This window comes from Dama dama, chromosome 5, assembly GCF_033118175.1.
Source record: "Dama dama isolate Ldn47 chromosome 5, ASM3311817v1, whole genome shotgun sequence".
In the NCBI taxonomy this organism is placed as follows: domain Eukaryota; kingdom Metazoa; phylum Chordata; class Mammalia; order Artiodactyla; family Cervidae; genus Dama; species Dama dama.
Window position 1 is genome coordinate 97,279,052 of NC_083685.1, and position 20,870 is coordinate 97,299,921.

General features: G+C 47.3%; 2 protein-coding genes across 7 annotated transcripts; one reads left to right on the top strand and one right to left on the bottom strand.

The window, feature by feature from the left end:
- Positions 1-7,323: 7,323 nt before the first annotated feature.
- On the bottom strand, positions 7,324-8,946 carry SAT2 (spermidine/spermine N1-acetyltransferase family member 2). The gene is made up of 6 exons (XM_061143369.1): positions 8,655-8,946; positions 8,432-8,483; positions 8,212-8,295; positions 8,011-8,112; positions 7,836-7,876; positions 7,324-7,701 (listed from the first exon to the last, which is right to left on the bottom strand). Exons 1-6 carry the CDS (start codon positions 8,718-8,720, stop codon positions 7,534-7,536), a joined length of 513 nt encoding a protein of 170 aa, XP_060999352.1. The 5' UTR covers positions 8,721-8,946; the 3' UTR covers positions 7,324-7,533.
- On the top strand, positions 8,868-13,658 carry SHBG (sex hormone binding globulin). 6 transcript variants are annotated; one of them, XM_061143366.1, is made up of 10 exons: positions 8,868-9,005; positions 9,651-9,770; positions 9,942-10,146; positions 10,308-10,399; positions 11,188-11,377; positions 11,847-12,008; positions 12,248-12,407; positions 12,524-12,660; positions 13,034-13,241; positions 13,491-13,658. In XM_061143366.1, exons 2-10 carry the CDS (start codon positions 9,703-9,705, stop codon positions 13,637-13,639), a joined length of 1,371 nt encoding a protein of 456 aa, XP_060999349.1. In that variant the 5' UTR covers positions 8,868-9,005; positions 9,651-9,702; the 3' UTR covers positions 13,640-13,658. The 6 variants fall into 6 exon arrangements, with proteins under 6 accessions (XP_060999349.1, XP_060999348.1, XP_060999346.1 ...); XM_061143365.1 differs by having other exon boundaries at positions 8,869-9,005; positions 9,610-9,770; XM_061143363.1 differs by lacking the exon at positions 8,868-9,005 and adding an exon at positions 9,064-9,264 and having other exon boundaries at positions 9,610-9,770.
- Positions 13,659-20,870: the final 7,212 nt, after the last annotated feature.

Sequence of the window (20,870 nt, forward strand, 5' to 3'; positions counted from 1 at the left end):
TGCTCCTTGGTCAGACCACACCCACTTCACCGCTGTGCGCTCCACCAGGCTTGGAGAAGTTAGGGACGGGCATGCGCCTGAATGATTGCTTGGTCACTTTCTCCACCTTTGTCTTTTTTGGTGCGCACGCTCCGGGGGAAAAAAAAAAAAGTTGAAAAGCAAAAATGGGCCTAGTGCGCGTGCGCTGGGCCTTCTTGTCCACAGGCCAGTATGGACTCTTTTAAAGAGTGTTTCTGTTTCTGCGCGTTACGATTTAAATTAAGAGTCACCTTCTTGCCTTGAGAAGATTCTGATCCTGCATATGATGAAAGGTTAAAGAAGGATTTCAAGACAATACAGAAAGGCAAATGCAATTTGGCACAAGATTGATATCTAAATGCTGAGAGATTTCAAAATGGGAAAAATTGTTACTGAGAAAGGATAGTAGAGGGGAAACTTAGGATTCATAAACTAAGTAAGAAATTTAAGTAGAAGTGAATAAAATAGCCAAGAAATTAGGATCATGTGTGTGCATCTAATCATTTAGCAAATATTTATTTAGCCCTCACTGTGTTCCAATTACCCCAAACAAGGATTTTTTAATATATTGGAAGCGGCGCAATCACATTTAAGTAAATAAAGTGATTAGAGTTCATCTGAAGATGTGTTAAAGATGAGGACTAGGATAGAGGGGATCCCAAAGACACAGACAATGGTCAGTTGCCCTTCAGCATGATAGGGAAAGACCACTGCAGTGGAGGTGATGCAAATTGAGATTTGAGGGATAAGTAGGTGTTTGCTAGAGGAAAAATGCAGTAAAAGTAAAAGTATTTTTGAGAGAACAAGGAATAAACAGTGCAGAGGAGCAGAAACAAAACAAAACATGTCCTTTGGGGAACCACAACTAGTTCAAATAGCATTTGGCTTGAAGTAGGGAAGCTAAACTGTGAAGCACTTATAAATCAGCTTAAGGAGAATGACCTTCACTTTATCAATACTAGAGAGTCACTGAACGATTTTAAGCAGTAGTGTAAGTGCAGTGGCTCAGCGGTAAAGGGTCTGCCTGCAATGCAGGAGCCGCAGAAGACACCGGTTCAATCCCTGGATCGGGAAGATCCCCTGGAGATGGGAATGGTAACCCACTCCAGTATTCTTGCCTGGAGAATCCCAGGGACAGAGGAGCCTGGCGGGCTACAGTCTGTGGAGTTGCAGAGAGTCAGATACAACTGAGCATAAAGCACATGTCATACATGTCCATCCCCAACTCCCTAACTATCCCTTCCCCACATCCTTCCCCCCTGCAACCGTAAGTTCGTTCTCTAAGTCTGAGTCTCTCTTTTGTAACTTCATTTGTATCATTTCTTTTTACATTCCACATATAAGGGACATCATACAATATTTCTCCTCTGTCTGACTTACTTCACTCAGTATGAAAATTAAAAATAATTTCTTTAGCCTTCCATTATGCTCACACTAGGTTAGGTCTTCTATTTCATGCTGCTAAAACATTGTATACTCTTTTATGGTACTCATCATAGTTGTAATTTTCATCATTTCTCCAGTGTTTGTCTTCTGCCATCACACTATAAGTAAACCCTGTGAGATCAGAGACTGGTTCCACGTGTCTGTTTGACCCCAGTATTGTATACCCAGTACTTAGCACAGTTCCTGGCATAGCAAGAAATAACCAAAGGAACCAATGTCCTGTAGGTCAATGGACGTAGCCCAAGACAGGCCTGGGTTAGAGTGGTAAATGTGAGAATTATCATCATATTGGTGGTTTAGTCATTGTGTCCGATTCTTGCGATCCCATGAACTATAGCCCACCAGGCTCCTCTGTCCATGGGATTCTCCAGGCAAGAATACGGGAGTGGGTTGCCATTTCCTTCTTCAGGGGATCTTTCCCACCCAGGAATTGAACCTGGGTCTCCTGCATTGCAGGCAGATTCTTTACTGACTGAGATACGAGGGAATTCCATCAGCACATTAGACATAGTCTAATAAGCTACAAGAGAAAATTCGATGTCTAGAGAAAAGTGACTTAGAAATGAATTGGGTCCATGATAGAACTCTCAACTACAACAGTATTTAAAGAACTGGCAGGGAATTCCCTGGTGGTCCAGTGGTTAGGACTCTGCACTTCCACTGCAGGGGGCACCAGTTACTTATTTTTTGGGCTGCACCACACAGCATGTGGGATCTTAGTTCCCAGACCAAGGATCAAACTTGTGCCCCCTGCATTTCTGCATTGTAAGTGCGGTATCTTAACCACTGGAGGACCAGAGAAGTCCTAAGGGGGCACCAGTTAAATGCCTGGTCCGGGAACTAAGATGCTATGTGCCACGCAGTGCAGCAAAAAATTACAAAATAAAAAAGTAAATGAAGGGCTGGCAAAAGAAGAGGTGCGTTCAAGAGTGCCTGAGACAGAACATCAGTAACTAAGGTGGCAGAGATGCTAAAGTGATTAGACTGTCAGCAGTGATTCTGATGGGGCTTCCCAGGTGGCGCTAGTGGTAAAGAGCCTGCCTGCTAATGCAGGAGACTTTAGAGACACAGGTTCGATCCCTGGGTTGGGAAGATCCCCTGGAGGAGGAAATGGCAACCCACCCCAGTATTCTTGCCAGGAGAATCCCCATGGACAGAGGAGCCTGGTTGGCTATGGTTCCTAGATCGTAGAGTTGGACATGGCTGAGTGACTTAGCACGCAGCACAGTGATTCTGATAAGGAGTAGAGAGGGAGAATCAGAGACATTAAGTGGGACAGATTATCAGGAGGGCTGGTTGTCAGACTAAAAACTTGGTTTTGAATCCTGAAGCCACAGGAGTGGCAGAATTTTGTTTTGGAAATGGCACCATCATAACTTCCAAGCATCTGGCAGCATCAGTCCTCTCAGATTTGACTTGTACTCTTTTTCATCTGCTCCTGTCATTGTTCAGAATGGCCAAGGATGAGAGTTGGAAAACAGGGGACAGCATTTCAGAAGGGGGAATGGCATGTGCAGAAGGCCCAGAGGGGAGAGTACAGTGCATCTGAGGGACTGGAAGGAGTCTAATATGGACAGAACTGACTTGAAGAGGACACAAGGCTGGAATAATGTTTCAGATGATGGAGGTTTGGGCCAGAGTCTGGAGGGACTGGCAAGAGGTTTGGACTTTGTGCTGAGAGCAGTGGGAACTGTGACTGAATTTTCAGCAGACTTGCCTTTAGGTGATATTATTTTAGCTGGACTATACAAGATGTGCAAGACGTGTCAACAGAATACCACAGCCTGCCTTAGGATTTTATTTTTTTGCTACACCATGTAGTATGTGGGATCTTAGTTCCTAGCCAGGGATTGAACCCGCTGCCCCTGCGGTGGAAGCATGGAGTCTTAACCACTGGACCACCAGGGAAGTCCTGCCTTAGGACTTCTAAATACATAAAGAGTTTGGGAGGAAGATAGAAAGATGGATAGATTGATAGATAGCTAGAGAGATACTAAAAATGGGGATTAAATGAAAGTTTACAGATTGAATGTTGAGACTTGTCCCAGACTCCCTCTTCACCCAGCTCTGTGTACAACCAGATTTATACCCTCCAGGCAGGAGTTTGGAAGCATCTCTTCTGGGAAATCTGATCAGACAAGGAAAAAGACCTAAGGGTTCTGACATTACAGGTTCCTCAAGGCAATGGCCTCATGAATCACCCTTTAGAAAAAGTTCGAAGTCCACATGCCTCTCTACCTCCTATACAGACACAATCACAGTTGCCGATCAGTACCTCAGTGTGCAGATCTTAAATATGAGCAGACAGCTGAGGATTACCAGACATTTGAGGAGTCTTTAAATGAAAAACAAAGGCTAAACAAATAGAGAAAGAAAAAAAAAAGCATAGAGGAAATAAAGACTATGCAAGGAAGAAAACACTATTTTAAAAACCTATGAATATTCTCAGACAAGAAAAGAACATTTATCCATGAAACAAAAACAGAACATTCTTAAAATGCAGAGAACAAAAGAAAGCTCTTAGAAATTAAAAACATAAAAGCAAAAAATAAAAATTCAATAGGCATGTAATATATGGCATGATAAATATAATTAACACTACTGTGTGTTACATATGGAGCTTCCTTGGTGGCTCAGTGGTAAAGAATCTACCTGCCAATGCAGAAGACTTGAGTTCGATTCCTTGGTTGGGAAGATTCCCTGGAGAAGGAAGTGGTAAGCCACTCCAGTGTTCTTGCTTGGAGAATGCCATGGACAGAGGAGCCTGGTGGGCTACAGTCCATAGGGTCGCAAAGAATCGGACACAACTGAAGTGACTTAGCCCAGCACAACACTTCAACTCTCTAGACACCATAGATCCTATTTCTTACAATTTACATATTTATGTCACCTGCTTGTCCTTGTTCAGTGTCTAAGTCATGACCATTTAACAAATGGTTATTCAACAAAAGGAATAATAAGTCACCATTGAAAGTGATGATGTGTTTAATAGCATGGGAAGATATTTCTGGTTTATTGTTAAATGAAAAATGTTTGCAAAAGAGTATGATCCAGTAAAACCTCACACACTTAACTAATTATATGTATGTTTATATGTATACATATCCATTGAAAAAAGTCTAAGGAATTGATACCAAAGGGTTAAGAGTAGTGATATAAGTAAGGCTATGGATTCTATTTTTATCAGTTCAGTTCAGTTCACTCAGTCGCGTCCGACTCTTTGCAACCCCATGGACTGCAGCACGCCAGGCCTCGCTGTCCATTACCAACTCCCAGAGTTTACTCAAACTCATGTCCATTGAGTCGGTGATGCCATCCAACCATCTCATCCTCTATCATCCCCTTCTCCTCCTGACTTCAATCTTTCCCAGCCTCAGGGTCTTTTCCAATGAGTCAGCTCTTCATTATCAGGTGGCCAAAGTATTGGAGTTTCAGCTTCAACATAGTTCTTCCAATGAATATTCAGGACTGATTTCCTTCAGGATGGACTGGTTGGATCTCCTTGCAGTCCAAGGGACTCTCAAGAGTCTTCTCCAACACCACAGTTCAAAAGCATCAATCCTTCGGTGCTCAGCATTCTTTATGGTCCAACTCTCACATCCATACGTGATTACTGGAAAAACCATAGCTTTGTCTAGACGGACCTTTGTTGGCAAAGTAATGTCTCTGCTTTTTCATATGCTATCTAGGTTGGTCATAACTTTTCTTCCAAGGGGCAAGCGTCTTTTAATTTCAAGGCTGCAGTCACCATCTGCAGTGATTTTGGAGCCCCCCAAAATAAAGTCTTTCACTGTTTCCCCATCTATTTGCCATGACGTGATGGTACCAGATGCCATGACCTTAGTTTTCTTTTTTTTTTTTACAACCTTAGTTTTCTGAATGTTGAGTTTTAAGCCAACTTTTTCACTCTCCTCTTTCACTTTCATCAAGAGGCTCTTTAGTTCTTCTTCACTTTCTGCCATAAGGGTGGTGTCATCTGCATATCTGAGGTTATTGATTATTTCTCCTAGCAATCTCGACTCCAGCTTGTGCTTCATCCAGTCCAGCATTTCTCATGATGTATTCTGCATATAAGTTAAATAAGCAGGGTGACAATATGCAGCCTTGACGTACTCCTTTCCAGATTTGAAACCAGTCTGTTGTTCCATGTCCAGTTCTAACTGTTGCTTCCTGACCTGCATACAGGTTTCTCAAGACAGGTCAGGTGGTCTGGTATTCCCATCTCTTTAAGAATTTTCCACAGTTTATTGTGATCCACACAGTCAAAGGCTTTGGCATAGTCAATAAAGCAGAAATAGATGTTTTTCTGGAACTCTCTTGCTTTTTCGATGATCCAGCAGATGTTGGCAATTTGATCTCTGGTTCCTCTACCTTTTCTAAAACCAGCTTGAACATCTGGAAGTTTACAGTTCATGTACCATTGAAGCGTGGCTTGGAGAATTTTGAGCATTCCTTTGCTAGCATGTGAGATGAGTGCAATTGTGCAGTAGTTTGAATATTCTTTGGCATTGCCTTTCTTTGGGATTGGGATGAAAACTGACCTTTTCCAGCCCTATGGCCACTGCTGAGTTTTCCAAATTTGCTGGAATATTGAGTGCAGCACTTTCACAGCATCATCTTTTAGGATTTGAAATAGCTCAACTGGAATTCCATCACCTCCACTAGCTTTGTTCATAGTGATGCTTCCCAACGCCCCCTTGACTTCGCATTCCAGGATATCTGGTTCTAGGTGAGTGATCACACCATCATAATTATACTTACTTACTTACAGAAAAGTAAGTATACAAAACTATACTTTTTTTGTATAGTTCTTCTGTGTACTCTTGCCACCTCTTCTTAATATCTTCTGTTTCTGTTAGGTCCATACCATTTCTGTCTTTTGTTGTACCCATTTTTGCATGAAAATTTCCCTTGGTATTTCTAATTTTCTTGAAGAGATCGCTAGCCTTTCCCATTCTACTGTTTTCCTCTATTGCTTTGCACTGATCACTGAGGAAGGCTTTCTTATCTCTCCTTGCTATTCTTTGGAACTCTGCATTCAAATGGGTGTATCTTTCCTTTTCTCCATTGCCTTTTGCTTCTCTATTTTTATAGGTCCCTTCAAACTTCTCTACAGCAAACCTGCATGACCTGTAATAAAATAGTATGAAAGTGGGAAATGAGTCTGTTTCCCTTCTTGTCTCCATGGGTCCTAAAGATTTATTTTAGTTCTACTAAACTGAAAATAAAGACTTTGTGACTTTTGAAAAAGAAAAAGCACTCCCTAGCTGCGTGGATTTTTTTTAAAGTTGGGGCGAGTGGTCCTTCCTAGTGTCCCTGAAATGCAGCCACCAGGTGGCAGCCTGCTCCATCTATTGAGTTGGTGGGCCTGGCTCAGTCTTAAATCCCATAAGCCAGGCCAGACGTGGGAGGCTTTTGTCCAAATCCCAAACTTGACCAACAAGCCTGATATGCAAGCTGATCCCTTCTCTTCTTTTTCTATATACCACAGGCCAGAGTCAGTACTCCGGTCTATTGAGGGTAAAAGCCATCTTGTTGTTTAGTCACTGAGTTGTGTCCGACTCTTTTGTGAATCCATGGACTGTAGACCGCTAGGCTCCTCTATCCATGAGATTTCCCAGGCAAGAATGCTGGAGTGGGTGGCCACTTCCTCCTCCAGCGGATCTTCCCCACCCAGAGATTGAACATGCTCTCCTGCATTGGCAGGCGAGTTCTTTACCACTGAGTCATCAGGGAAGACCAGAAGTCATCTAAGGCCCACTTTTACCCCCAGGAGCAACATCCACTGACCAGAATGCTGAGGGAGTGGAGCTGAAGCTTATGGAATCCTCAATTCTTCTACCCAACACCACATCAACATACAGGAGGAATTCTCATTTATTTTTCACGCTTAATAAGGAGGTGGGAAGGCCTGCCTCTTCCTCACTTCTGCTCTTTCTATCTGGGAATATTCACCTCTGACCCTCCTTCCCTTCCTTCAGGGAGGCTGTGGTCAGTGGAGACAGTCTCTAAGGAGTGTTCAATTGGTGGGGATGGAGAAGTTGAAACAGTGATCCCCCAGGGGTGGCATCACTTTCCTGCCAACTCCCTCATCGCCTCTCCTTCAAAGCGAAAGCAGTGCCAGCCCTCAGCTTCCGTCAGATCTTGGGCTCCGAGGGCCTTGTACAAGTCCATAGCCCTCTTGTTCCAGTCCAGGACTGCCAGGCGTAACTGGGAGCAGCCCTTATCCAAAGCCACCTGTGAGAGAAGACACTGCTCACTTTCCTGGGGTCAAAAAGGAAAAGACTTTCTCACCCTCCATTCAACCCAGGTGCCTCCCATACAGCTCGGCTTTGCCAGAGCCCAACTCCTAGTGCCATCCCTCTCCTCACCTCAGCCACTTTTTTGATTATTTTGGAACCAATCCCCTGACCTGATGTGGGGAGAAAAAAGAAGGATTGTCTGAGTTGAAGAGGAGCAACAAAGGTCATAAGCTAGGATTAAGAGACAAGGGATGGTGGTCCCTTCATGGGTTGCTTTTCTCCCATCCTGGCCTCTTCCCAGTACCTCGATATTCTGGCTTCACATAGATGTCTTCTAGATAAATATTTCGTCCCTTCCATGTGCTGTAGCTGAAGTAATATAGCCCATAGCCCACCACACAGGGCCCTGCAAGAGAAAAAAAGAAGGATAAGGCCTCTGGGCACCTGGGGGAGAGACCTTTGAGGCTGATTGGAGAGGGCACCTCTAAAGTCGGGGTATTCTTACCCTGTGGTTCCCCCGGTGCAGAAAGAATCTCTGCCACCAAACAGTGATAGAAAGGAGTCTCTCCAAAGCCATCTGCTCTCAGGGCTGCAGAGATATGGTTTGGGATAAAGAGATAGAGAAAGAAGGATTGGGTGTGTGCCCAGCCTGCAGTTATTGCCTGGGTAGCCCATCCTTCATTTCCTCCCCAGCCTCTGTCAGGACTCAGGAGTTAGGTCCCTACCTTCTTCACTGATCTTCACCTGGTCTGAGAGTTTCTCGTACTCAGCGAGTTCCTACAGCGTGGGGGCAGAGGCTAGATGAAGGCAGGAGGGCCTCGCTGCTCCCTCAGCAAGACCTCAGGGCGCGCTCCTCCCTCTGCTCCCACTTCCTCCTCCTCCACGCCCCCCACCCCAGCCATTCTGACCCCCCTCTTGGGACCCTGGTTTCCAGCCGGCAGCCCTCACCCGAATCAGCCTCAGGATATTTCCACAATCTCCCTCCTTGGCTTCTCGGATCATCACGAAAGCCATCCTGTTCCCCAACGTCAGGGATCGAAGTCCAGGATCCCCACTTCCGTTCTGCAGGAAGGGGAGACGAGCAACTCGGACCCTTTAAGGGGCCTACAAATTCGGATCCCGGAAAGTCGCGGGAATGGCGGGGAACGAGGCGGTGGGGGCTCCGGGGGCTGGGAAGCTGAAGCCCTATTCCGGCTACTGCGGAGAGGGAAATAGGACTAAGTGGTCCTCACTGTCTGGGCGCCCCTAATTTCGGCCCCCGCCAGCGTTCACCTGCCAGCCAATCAGCTTGCAGAACGGGTATGTCCCCGCCCCGCCACCCTCCCCCCGCCCGACTCTGCCCCACAGTGGCCGAGTCCCGTGACCGCGCCCGTGGGCAGGGGTCAAGGCTGTACTGCAGAGGCTTTCTCGTCCGAGTTATCTGGGTGTTCCAGCCTCCAGTGGAGAAACCCCACGGCTCCAAAGTTACCTCTTTCTTTAACTGAAGAGTGCAGTGATTATCTGCTCTTCCCTTCGCTCAAACTCACCCATTCCAGCCCACCCAGACTCCAGACTCGGGGTGAGCCCCAAGACCTCCAGCTCTTTCCTACTGGCTCAAAGTGTGACTTCTTCTGGGGGCATTTATATTTTAAAATGGGTGAGGGAGAGAGGGATGAGTTTCTATTGGTAAATGATTAGGCGTTGTGGTAAACGGATAAGATAACTGGGGGTGGGAGGCAGAACTCCTAGTATCCACTGAATCACACTCGGAGACAGTCCCTGCCTAGGAAGCAAGCCCCAGAGGCCTGGGAAAACACCGAGGGAGGAGCTCAGAGCAGATACCAGGCTTTGAATCTGCATTATCTCCATTCATCCTCCTTCACATTGACCCCAGAAAGTAGGTATTATTTTTCACATTTTGCAGACAGGACACTAAAGCACACTGGTCGGGTGACTCGCCCACAGCCACCCAGCTGGTGTTTGGGATTCCATGTCTCAGCTCTAGACCTTATGGAAGATGCTACTTGGGGAGCCCGGCAGGAGTGTTTCTAGATCTCGTGTTTGTCATCAAGGCAGCCTCTGCAGGTAGGCTTGGAGGACCCAGGAAGGAGAGTGCAAGAGAGGTGTCCTCTCCCAGCTCATAAACTTGCCCAGCAGTGGGGGAGGGTAGTGGAGAAACTCTGTCCCTCACTCCATTTGTCCTCAGAGGGGCCAGAGGGTCAGTGGCCCTGTCTCCTGCCCCCCTTCTTCCCCCAGGGCAACCTTTAACCCTCCAACAACCATGTGGAAGGCTGCCTTCCCCCACGCATTTGCCCCAGAGTCATTGGAGGCTAAAAGAGGACCGCAGCTGATTATGGTGAGCAGAGGTCCACTGGCCATTTGGCACGGGCTACTGCTGCTGTTGTTACTACCACTTCCCAGCCACGGAGGACCGGCCCTGAGACCTACTCTCCCCAGCCAGGTGCAGAAGTGGGACACGGTGCTATGCCCTGCATGTGTTTCAGTGAGCTACGCTGGGGCTTTGGCCTCTTCTTTGCTTTCCTCCTCTGGCCTGGTAGCAATGCCTCTCCCTCTGTCTGTCTCTGGCATGTCCTTATTTCGGCTTACTTTTCTCTTCAACAGACAACTGAAGACTCTCCTGCTCTGCACCTCAGCAATGGCCCTGGACAAGAACCTGTTACCATTATGACCTTTAACCTCACCAAGATCACAAAGTACGACATTGACCTAATTCTTTGACCTAGTCTCCTGACATCACCCTCTCTCCATCAGCTCCTCTTTTTGCTTTATTTAATTGAAGTATAGTTGATTTACAGTGTTGCATTTTTGGGATACAGCAAAGTGATTCAATTATATATATTTGTAAAACGTTATATATATATATATTCTTTTTCAGGTTCTTTTGTATTATGGCTTATTATAAGATATTGAATATAACATAGTATGTTATACAGTATGACTTGTCGATTATCTATTTTATATATAATAGCTTGTATCTGTTAATCCCACACTCCCAATTTATCCCCCCACCTTTCGCCCTTTGGTAGCTGTGAATTTGTTTTCTATGACTGTGACTTGGTTTTGCAAATAAGTTCATTTGTATCAGTTTTTAAATTCCATACATAAGTGATAGCCTATGGTGTTTGTCTTTCTCTGTCTGATTTACTTCATTTAGTATGATAATCTCTAGGTCTGTCCAGGTTGCATTGTTTCATTCTTTTTATGGCTGAATAATCCATTGTGTGTGTGTGTGTGTGTGTGTATACCATGATATATATATATATATGTACATGTATATATATACCATGTCTTCTTTATCCATTCCTCTGTTGATGGACCTTTAGGTTGCTTCCAAGTCTTGGCTATTGTAAGCAGTGCATCAGTCCCTCTCTTTTCCCTGTCTCTCTGTCCTTCTGTCTACCTGAACTCCTCCTCCCTCAACCTCAAGTCTGCGCTCGAAGTGCACGCCCCCTACACAGTCCTTCCTTTCATGTCCTTCCAGAATCTCCTCCTCTTTTGAGTTTCGGACTTGGGATCCAGAGGGAGTCATTTTTTATGGTGATACCAACCCAAAGAATGATTGGTTTATGCTGGGGCTTCGGGATGGCAGGCCTGAGATCCAGCTTCATAATCACTGGGCTCAGCTTACAGTGAGTGCTGGACCCCGGCTGGACAATGGGAGGTGGCACCAGGTAAGCCAGATTTGGTTATGAGGGAGGCATATCTTGAGCTGGTCTGAGGAAGGGAATGGAACCAAGTTATTAGGCATCCCTCTACCATTGTCACCACATTGAATCCACACAGAAGCCCTATGAAGTTGCTATTCTTGTCCACATTTTTTTCAGAAGGGAATTCTGAGGCTTAGTCAGTTTGTAAGTGACAGGTTCAGAGTGAGCTGGGGGTACCAGCTCACCCTTCAAGTACATATTCTTTCTGGGCCAGACTAGACTGCCTCTCTTAGGTTCCAGGTTTGGTTTGGTTTGGTTTTGGTTGATGGTTGTTCAGCAGTTAGTTGTGATTTGGGATTGTCGTGATAGGAGGTGATCTTGAGTCCTTCCACTCTGCCATCTTCAGTATGGCATATTCTAGATCACCTCTGAATAAAGTGGTGGAGGCAGGCTCCAGGGACCTCTGATTCCTCTTCTCTTTTTCTTCTCACAGATGGAAGTGAAGATCCATGGGGATTCCTTGCTACTCAGGGTGGATGGTGTGGAGGTGCTGCGTCTGAGACAGGTCTTTGGACAACTGGCCAACAATTCCCAGCTCATCATGAGGATTGCACTGGGAGGACTGTTGTTCCCTGCCTCCGACCTCCGGTTGCCGGTAACTGCATCCCAGGGTCAGGAACTGTGACCAAAGTTGATAAAGCATTGTTGGCTAGGTGGCCATAGGGATCTGCATCTACACATTTCAAGGAGAGAGGGGATGGGGTGAGAGATGCATGGGGGAGGGCAAATGCTTGGGTCTTAGAGGGGAATAAACAGGGTGGGGAGGCTGAGACTGGGTCTCAGATATCCTGATTCCAACATCCTCTGCATCTTCCCTCCCACCATGGGCTCCAGCTGGTCCCTGCCCTGGATGCCTGCCTGCGCCAGGATGACTGGCTGGACCAACAGGCCCAGACCTCGGCGTCTGTCCCCACTAGTGTCAGAAGCTGTGCTATAGAGTCTCAACCTGGAATATTCTTCCCTCCAGGGACTGGTGCAGAATTTTGTCTCCAAGGTAAAGGCTGTTTTTCCCTCCATGACCAGCTCTGTGTCCATATCCCTCCACTACTAGCCCCTTCTCTCCATGAATCCCTAGCCTTAAGACCTCAGGAGGATCGTTTCTCCCTCCAGAAATTCCCCGGCCTCATGCAGAGCCCTGGGCCTTCTCCTTGGACCTGGCACTCCAGCTGGCAGCAGGTTCAGGCCGCCTCCTTGCTTTTGGGACGCCAGAAAACCCTTCTTGGCTCAGCATCCACCTCCAAGATCAAGTAAGGCGGGAGATGCTGCCTGTACTCAGTGGAGCCTAGGAGCAATGGGAGAAAAGGGAATTCCAAAATGTCAACAGTATGAAGGCTTCGGGAGGTGGGGGGGTGCAGAGACACATATTAGAGCTGCCCACAGCAAGCAAATGACCTTTACTTAGATTATATATTTCCTTGGGGGTGGGTATGGTTTTATAGAAGGCCAAGACGGGAGAACTGAGGCAGGACTGAGGTGGTGCGAATGGCCAGAGATAGATAGACTGGATAGACATAGTGTGGCTGAGAGGAAGAATCCAGGCAGCCAGGGATGGGGCTACAAGGAGTAGGTGCAGTTCGTTCTTCCCTCCCCTACTTTTGTCCCTTCCCACACGCTCTGCAGAAAGTGGTGTTGTCTTCTGGGTCGGAGCCAGGGCTGGATCTGCCCCTTGTCTTGGGGCACCCTCTTCAGCTGAAGCTGACTGTGTCCGGGGTGGTTTTGAGCCAGGGGGCAAAGAAGGAGATCCTTGCTCTGCCTCCCACGGGCCCTGGCTCCCTCGTTGATCTCTGGGTCCAGCCGCAGGGGCGTCTCTTCCTAGGGGCTTTGCCAGGTAAGAACAAGCGATGTTGAAGATTCTTAGCACACCATGGCAAACGGCTAAGGGCAGGGGGAGAAGTGGGAAGGGGCACATTTTTAGGGGAAGGAAACCTCTGGGAGGGAAGAGGAGAAGAGAGAGGATAAGGGGGTAGTGGGAGGAAGTGCTTCCAAATATTTAGGTTGGAGAACTGAAAAAGTGGGGAGGAGCTTCTGGATCCAGGTCCCCCACCCCCAATGTCCCCTCCATGCTCCCTCCCTCTAGGAGAGGCCGCTTCTGCCTCCTTTTGCTTGGATGGCCTTTGGGCACAAGGCCAGAGTCTGGACATGGACCGGGCCCAGAGCAGAAGCCTGAACATCTGGACTCACAGCTGTCCTCAGAACCCAGGCAATGGAAGTGACACCACCCATTAAATCCCCACCTGAGAACCTCCTTTGAATGTCACTCCTTCATTATCCAGCAAATGTTTCCGGTGTGTCTGCAATGTGCCAGGCACTGTGCTGAGCACTGAGTCATACTGAGGAGCCAAACTACCCCTGCTTCCTGTCCTCTCGGTGCGGTGGTCCCCTGGGGGAGGCAGGCATCCATCAAGGCCTAACAAGTGAGTAGATAATTGGAAACTCTGATAAGTACCATAAAGGAGCAGTCAGAGAACTGAGAAAGCTCAAGGGCCAGTGGCCTTGACCTACACTGGGCATCAGGGAGGGCTTCCTGAGGAAGTGATGACTTCCTAGGCTGAGACCCCAGTAACAGCACCACAGACACACACCCAAATACCAGTCACCTTCTGGGAGCCAGGAGCCCACCTCCCTCTCCAGCAGCCGCTGCCCTGGGACTTGAGCTTTGTTGCTCTGAGGCTGGTTCCCAGAAATCAGGAGGGAAGGGAAGACATGGGATTTTTCTTGTCCTTTAGTCAGGCCACTGCTGTCCCAGACAGGAGCAGCAGGGGGCGTGAGCGGGTCACAGAGAGATGGTGGCCTTCTGGGACTAGGGGTGGAGGCAGCAGGGAGAAAGAAAAAGCGGGGGTTGGGGGGGGGCGAGCAGAGGGGGAAAGACGCCTCTATCTCTCCTTGTCTTGGCCCACTAGCTTCGTTCCCAGAAGAATTTGTCTTTACTCCGTTAAACAAGAACAGGCTTGTGCTGGTCCCACCTGGAAAGAACAGACAGATTCAGGAGTATCTCTGCCTTCAAAGAATATATGGAGACCTAGCCCTCAGCCCCCAGACCCCTGGAGATTCCTCATGCCCCGTCTCCTCCTTGGGGTACTCTCCTGCCTCAGTGCCAGCTCCCTGGGAAACTTCATTCCCATCCCCCATCTCCAGATCCCATGGGGATCCCAGTGTCCCAGCTTCCTAGGTTACGAGGATCTGCCTACCAGTAACCCAGGCAACAGGGTGAGTCACTCATTGGACCTGCTGTTCCTCTTCTACAAGGATTAGCCAGGACCTGAGTGACCCCAGTGTAAGAAAGCTTCCAGAGGGTCTCTGGGTTGGAAGACACATCCTAGGTCCCTCCTTGAACCCTTATGGTCTCAAGTTTGCAAGGTCTACACTGTCTCCTTCCAGTCAGAGTGTTTTACAGGAATATACTTAGCATGGCCAGGGAGTCCAGATTCAACTCTGGTCCCTGGGCAATGTTCAGGGTCAGCCTGGGCCACTGGGATAAGTCCATTCAACTGATATTTATAGAGCACCTATTGTGTACCAGGCACTGTTCTAGACCCTGAGAATCCCTTGATGAAGACACGGGGACCTCCCTGGTAGTCCAGTTAAGACCCTGTACTCCCAAAGCAGAGGGCATGGGTTCAATCCCTAGTCAGAGAACTAGAGCCCACATACCACAACTGAAGATCCTGTGCACTGCGAGGAAGATCCCGCATGCCTTGATGAAGATTGAAGATCCTGCATGCTGCAAATGAGACCCCAAAAAAAAGGAGAAGGCGGGGGGGATGGTCAGACAACCCATAAACTGAACTGAAACAAATAAGCAAGGTCATTTCAGGTGGTGATTATCTCAATAAAGAGAGTAAAATCCTGTAGTCAATCAGAGGTGGTAGGGTAGAGGCAGCATTAGCCAAGTGGTCAGGGAAGGTCTTTCTGAGGCAGTGTCACTTCAGCAGAGACCTGAATAATGAAACCAGTCCTGTGGGGTGCCTCATGTATGACCAAGCCAGTGGGGGTGAGAGGCTAAAGGGCCTGAACACGCCTGGGTCCCCACCAAAAGGGTTGTGCGGAGTGGTAACTTCTTGGCCCCGGGTCCCTTAGGAATCTCCTGAGGGCTGGCTTTTCTCTCCTCCCTCCATCCCATCCTGTCCAGGACACTCTGCCCCCAACCTCTCTTTCTTCAGCCTGCCCTAGATTCCAAGATTCCTGATTACCATCCAGAGCTGTCTACACTCTTTCATTAAGACTGATTCTGCTTTGACACAGACTCTGCCAGGCTCCCACCAAGGGCACCTACAGTGCCAGTCCAGTGTCCCCTGCCTCTCTCATACCCCTAAAAACCTTTCTGGAGCTTGGCTGTGTATGGTGCAGCCTCCAGACTTATGCTATCCACTCACTCCACCATGTGTGTTACCTCTCTCTCCCCTTCTCTCTTTCCTTCTCTCTCTCTTTGTTTCAACTAACATTTATTGGCCCCTGACAGTATGCCAAGGGGCTTCCCTGGTGGCTCAGCAGTAAAGAATCTGCCTACAATGCAAGAGACTTGGGTTCAGTTCCTGGGTTTGGAAGATTACCTGGAGAAGGAAATACCCACTCCAGTATTCTTGCCTGGGAAATCCCATGGACAGAGGAGCCTGATGGGCTACAGTCCATGGTGTCACATGAGAGTTGGACACGACTTAGCGACTACACACAAACACATACATGACAGTATGCCAAACACTGTGTTAGGCAGTCTACAGGGACTCCAAAATTAAATAAGACTTGGTCCTGGGCTGGAGAATAGGGGTCTGGGGAGAGAAACAGACATGTAAAATGCTTTCATAGGGATCTCCTAGGATGTGTGAGGAACTTGAACAAATGACTAGTCTTCTTTACTTTTCAGTTTCCCCATCTGCAAAATGGGCAGGTTACCCCTACTCAGGGTTGCTGAGAGGGTTTGATGGAATCTCATAGGTTGGATGTGTGGCATATAGAAAGTGCTCCATGTACCAGAGATGTTGCTTTTGTTGATGTCATTAGCCTTGTGTGTAATTCTTGAAATATAAGTCTCAGCCTTCTGGGTATGGAAGATAAGGAAGGGTGTGTGATGTGACTGAACTGGGAGCAGGCTGAGATGGAATGCAACCAGACTGGGGAGGCTTCTTGTGCCATGAGGTGAGAGGCCTTGTATGTCCTCCTGGGGAATTGGAGCTTGATACGGTTAGCAGAGGAACTTCTGTGTTTCTTTCCTGTTTGTTTGATTGTGTTAAAATACACATAACAAAATTTACCATCTTAAATGTTTTTTTTTTTTTTGCCTCACCACATAGCTTGTAGAATGTTAGTTCCCTGATTAGAGATCAAACCTGTCTTAACCATTGAACCACCATGGAAGTCTCCCATCCTAACCATTTTTTTTTTTTAAGATTTATTATTTATTTATCTTGGGTCGTGCTGAGTCTTCGATGTAATGCAAGGGCTTTCTCTAGTTCTAGCAAGCAGGAGCTACTCCTTAGTTCCAATGCACAGGCTTCTTATTGCGCTGGCTTCTCTTGTTTCAGAGTTTGGGCTCTATTTGTGTGGGCTTCAGTAGTTTCCGTGCAGGGGCTTAGTTGCCCCAGAGCATGTAGGATCTTCCTGGAGTAGGGATCGAACCCATGTCCCCTGTATTAGCAGGCAGACTCTTAACCACTGGGCCACCAAGGAAGCCCCCATCGTAACCATTTCTAAGTGTCCTGTTTAGTGACAATAGACTTCACAGTGTTAGGGAACCATCCAGCTCCAGAACTCTTCTTGTAAAACCGAAACTCTGTACCCACTAAATAATAACTCCCTGCTCCCCTCGCCCTTCTTTCCTTGTTTCTGTCTCTACAAAGACGCATCTTGTTGGGAACCCAAACAGTTGAGTCCCTGGGATTTGGTTGGGAGGGGGAAGGAAATCACTGGGCACAGACCTCAGGACAAGCTCTGGGTATGGGTGAGGGGAGATGGGAGCTCTTAATCCCTTCCTCCTTTCTGGAGATGCTGGAGGGAGGCCTGAGTTCCAGGGAGAGGTTGAAGGTTGTAATGGCTCTTTGCCCCCGCACCCTTCCTCAGTTGTTTCCCTGTGATCACTAGTGCTGCATGGAGTTGAGGGTTCTTCCCCCTCCAACTCCCAACCCTCCTCATGCTGACCCTCACCTTGATGAGAAGGTGTGGAAGGGAGCAACATTATCTAAATGTATAGAAGACACTCGTCCTTTCTTTTTCAAGTGACCTTGGGGTTCAGGCAGGGCAGAGACTGAACCAACAGTCTTGAAGCCACCCCTGGGCCTGTGTTTACCAAGCTGTGTGTGTTGAGGGTAAGATCCAGGCTCACCTCTCTGGATTGAGGCTGGCCCATTACTCTGCTCCTTATCTGATGAATGGGGCTTCCCTGTTGATCAGAAGATAACGAATCTACCTGCAATGCTGAAGACCCAGGTTTGATCCCTGGGTCAGGAAGATCCCCTCAAGAAGGGAATAGCAATCTACTCCAGGATTCTTGCCTGGAGAAGTCCATGGACAGAGGAGCCTGGCAGGCTACAGTCCATGGGGTCGCAGAGTCAGACATGACTGAGCAAATAACACTTTCAGCACTGTCTGATGAAGGAAAAGGCAAGTTGCTTCTCTAGGGTTTCACATAGAAAGAGCTATTCCATGTTTAAGCCCAGTTCAGCAACCAAGGGGCTTCCCTGGTGGCTCAGTGGTAAAGCATCTGGTTGCACTGCAGCAAACTCGGGTTCAATTGCTGAGTCGGGAAGATACCTTGGAGGAGGAAATGGCAGCCCACTCTGGTATTCTTGACTGGAGAATCCCATGCACAGAGGAGCCTGGTGGGCTACAGTCCATGGGGTCGAAAAGAGTCAGATATGACTAAGCACACATGAAGGGCAGGGGAGCAACCAGGCTTTATCTTGGGTAGCTCTGTGGGTTGCTTGGATATGGGGAATATATACAAAGTGTAAGACAGGGACTTTCCTGGTGATCCAGCAGCTAAGACTTCATGCTCCCAATGCAGAGGGCCTGGGTTTGGTCCCTGCTCAGGGAATTGGATCCCACATGCTGCAACTAAGAGTTCGCAGGCCCCAACTCAGGATCCCAGATGTGGCAACTAAAAAGATCCTGCATGCTGCAACTCAGACCTGGTGCAGCCAAATAAATAATTTTTAAAAAAAAATGGAGGAGGAAATGGTAACCCACTCCAGTAGTCTTGCCAGGATAATCCCATGGACCGAGGAACCTGGGAGGCTACCATCCATGGGGTCACAAAGACTTGGACACAACTGAGCAACTGAGCACACACACACATACACACCTGAAACTAACTTGATGTTGTATGTATTATACTATAATAATAAATGCATAAATAAATAACTTACATAAACATGAAAAAAAAGTTCTAGCTTGACCATTTAAACTGATTTAATGACCCACTAATGGGCTGCAATTCACTTTGAATGTTGTAGGTATTTGCTATCATTTTAGATAATGCTGGTGTGAATAGTTGTAGTGATCCATGAAAGTCCAGGATTGTTCATTCTCTGACTCTCATCACTCCCATAGTGCCACAGCCAACCTCTCTCCCACTCCTTGGCCTTCTCTGCCTTCTCTTATGCTCATGTTCATCTGTATGGCCTGTCTTTGAAGGGATCTCTTTGCCTGAATTCTCTGTAGACCTTGAAAGGGATACATGATGTATATTTGTTAAATAAATGTTTGAAGGAAAAACAAAAACAAAGTCTAAAGCAAAGGCCTGTTCTGAAAGAACTTACAGCCTGGTTGCAAAGATAAAATAGAAGAGTTTTCAGCACAGTTGCTGAAGACAAAAACCTAGGCAACTAGCCATGATTCCTGTCTCTGTCACCTCCATTGCTCACGACAGACCCTGAACTTCTGTCTCCACCTGTAAAGCTGCTGGCTTGGGCCAAGCCATCCATATTTCCCACCTGGACTGCTACAAAGCCATGCTGCCTGGTCTCTTGCTTCCCATGGTGAGCTCTCACACAGTGGCCATGGTGATTTTCATTACATTTAACCCTGTCGACTCCCTGCTTAAAATCCTAGAATTGTTTCTGTGATGGTTGGATTAAAATCCAAACTGCTCCCTTTGGCTTACAAGGACCGTTACGATTTGGCCTCTGCCTACCTCTCAGATCTCTTGCTGTCCCAGTCTTGCCTTTTTCCCTCACGGGAGGCCAGCCTTTGCTTTCACCCCTTCCTCCTCCTAGGATGCTCTTCCCCTACAGGTCCCCGTGGCTCCTTTGCCTTACTTTGGGTCATTAAAAGTTACCTCCTCAGTAAGACCTTCCCTGAACACTCAGGCACTCTCTGGCACATCACACTGTCTTACTTTTTTTCTGCATAATATTAACATTATTTAATTTTTAAATTAAATTAAATTAATTATTTATTCTTGGCTGTACTGGGTCTTCGCTGTTGTGCGGGCTTCTCTCTAGTTGTGGTGAGCAGGAGTTACTCTTCGTCGCAATATGCGGGCTTCTCATTGCGGTGGTTTTCTTGTTGTGGGGCACGGGCTCTAGGGCCTGCAAGCTTCCGTAGTTGCGGCACATGGCACATAGGCTCAGTCATTGTGGCTCTCAGGCTCTAGAGCACAGGCTCGATAGTTGTGGTACATGGGCTTAGTCGCTCCTTGGCATGTGGGATCTTCCAAGACCAGGGATCAAACCCATGTCTCCTACAGTGGCAGGCGGATTCTTTACCCCTGAACCACCAGGGAAGCCCTGTTTAATATTTTTATTGCAAATACTTATTTTATTCCTGCTCTAACAGGGTGAACATCTTTTAGGTGTTGCCCCACTGCTGGGTTTTTTTTTTTAATGAATTTTTACTGGAGCATAGTTGATTTACCATGTTGCATTAATTTCTGCTGCACAACAAAGTGAATCAGTTATACTCTTTAGATTCTTTCCCCATATAGGTCATTACAGAATACTGAGGAGAGTTCCCCGTGCTTTACAGTAGGTCCTCATTAGCTATCTATTCTATACATAGTAGTGTGTACATGTCAATCCCAATCTCTCAGTTTTTCCCTCCTCCCTCCAACATTTATTTAATTTGTTTGTTTGTTTTTACAGTTTATTAGAATGGGAGCCCCAGGAGCATAGGGACGAGAACAGCGCCTGGCTCTAAACAAATGCTCATTAGATACGCACTGAATAAATGAATGGGAGTTGGGGCTGGACTGTGAAGGGTGGGCAGTCTTCCAGGACTCGGAAAGAAAATGGACAAAGGTATAACGTCAGGAGTAAGCACAGCCTGTCCCAGGAATGGCCAGCTCAGCTTCAGCGGAGGGCTAGTTGGAGCCTAGAGGCAAAGGAAGTTGGGGATACAGACTGGGTCTAGATTGTGAAGCACCCTGAAAGTTAGACTAGGAATGAGAACCGCATCCTGCAAGGTCACAGGAAGCCATTTGAAGTCCTTTGAGCTGAGGGGTGGCCTAATTAAAACTGTCTTTTGA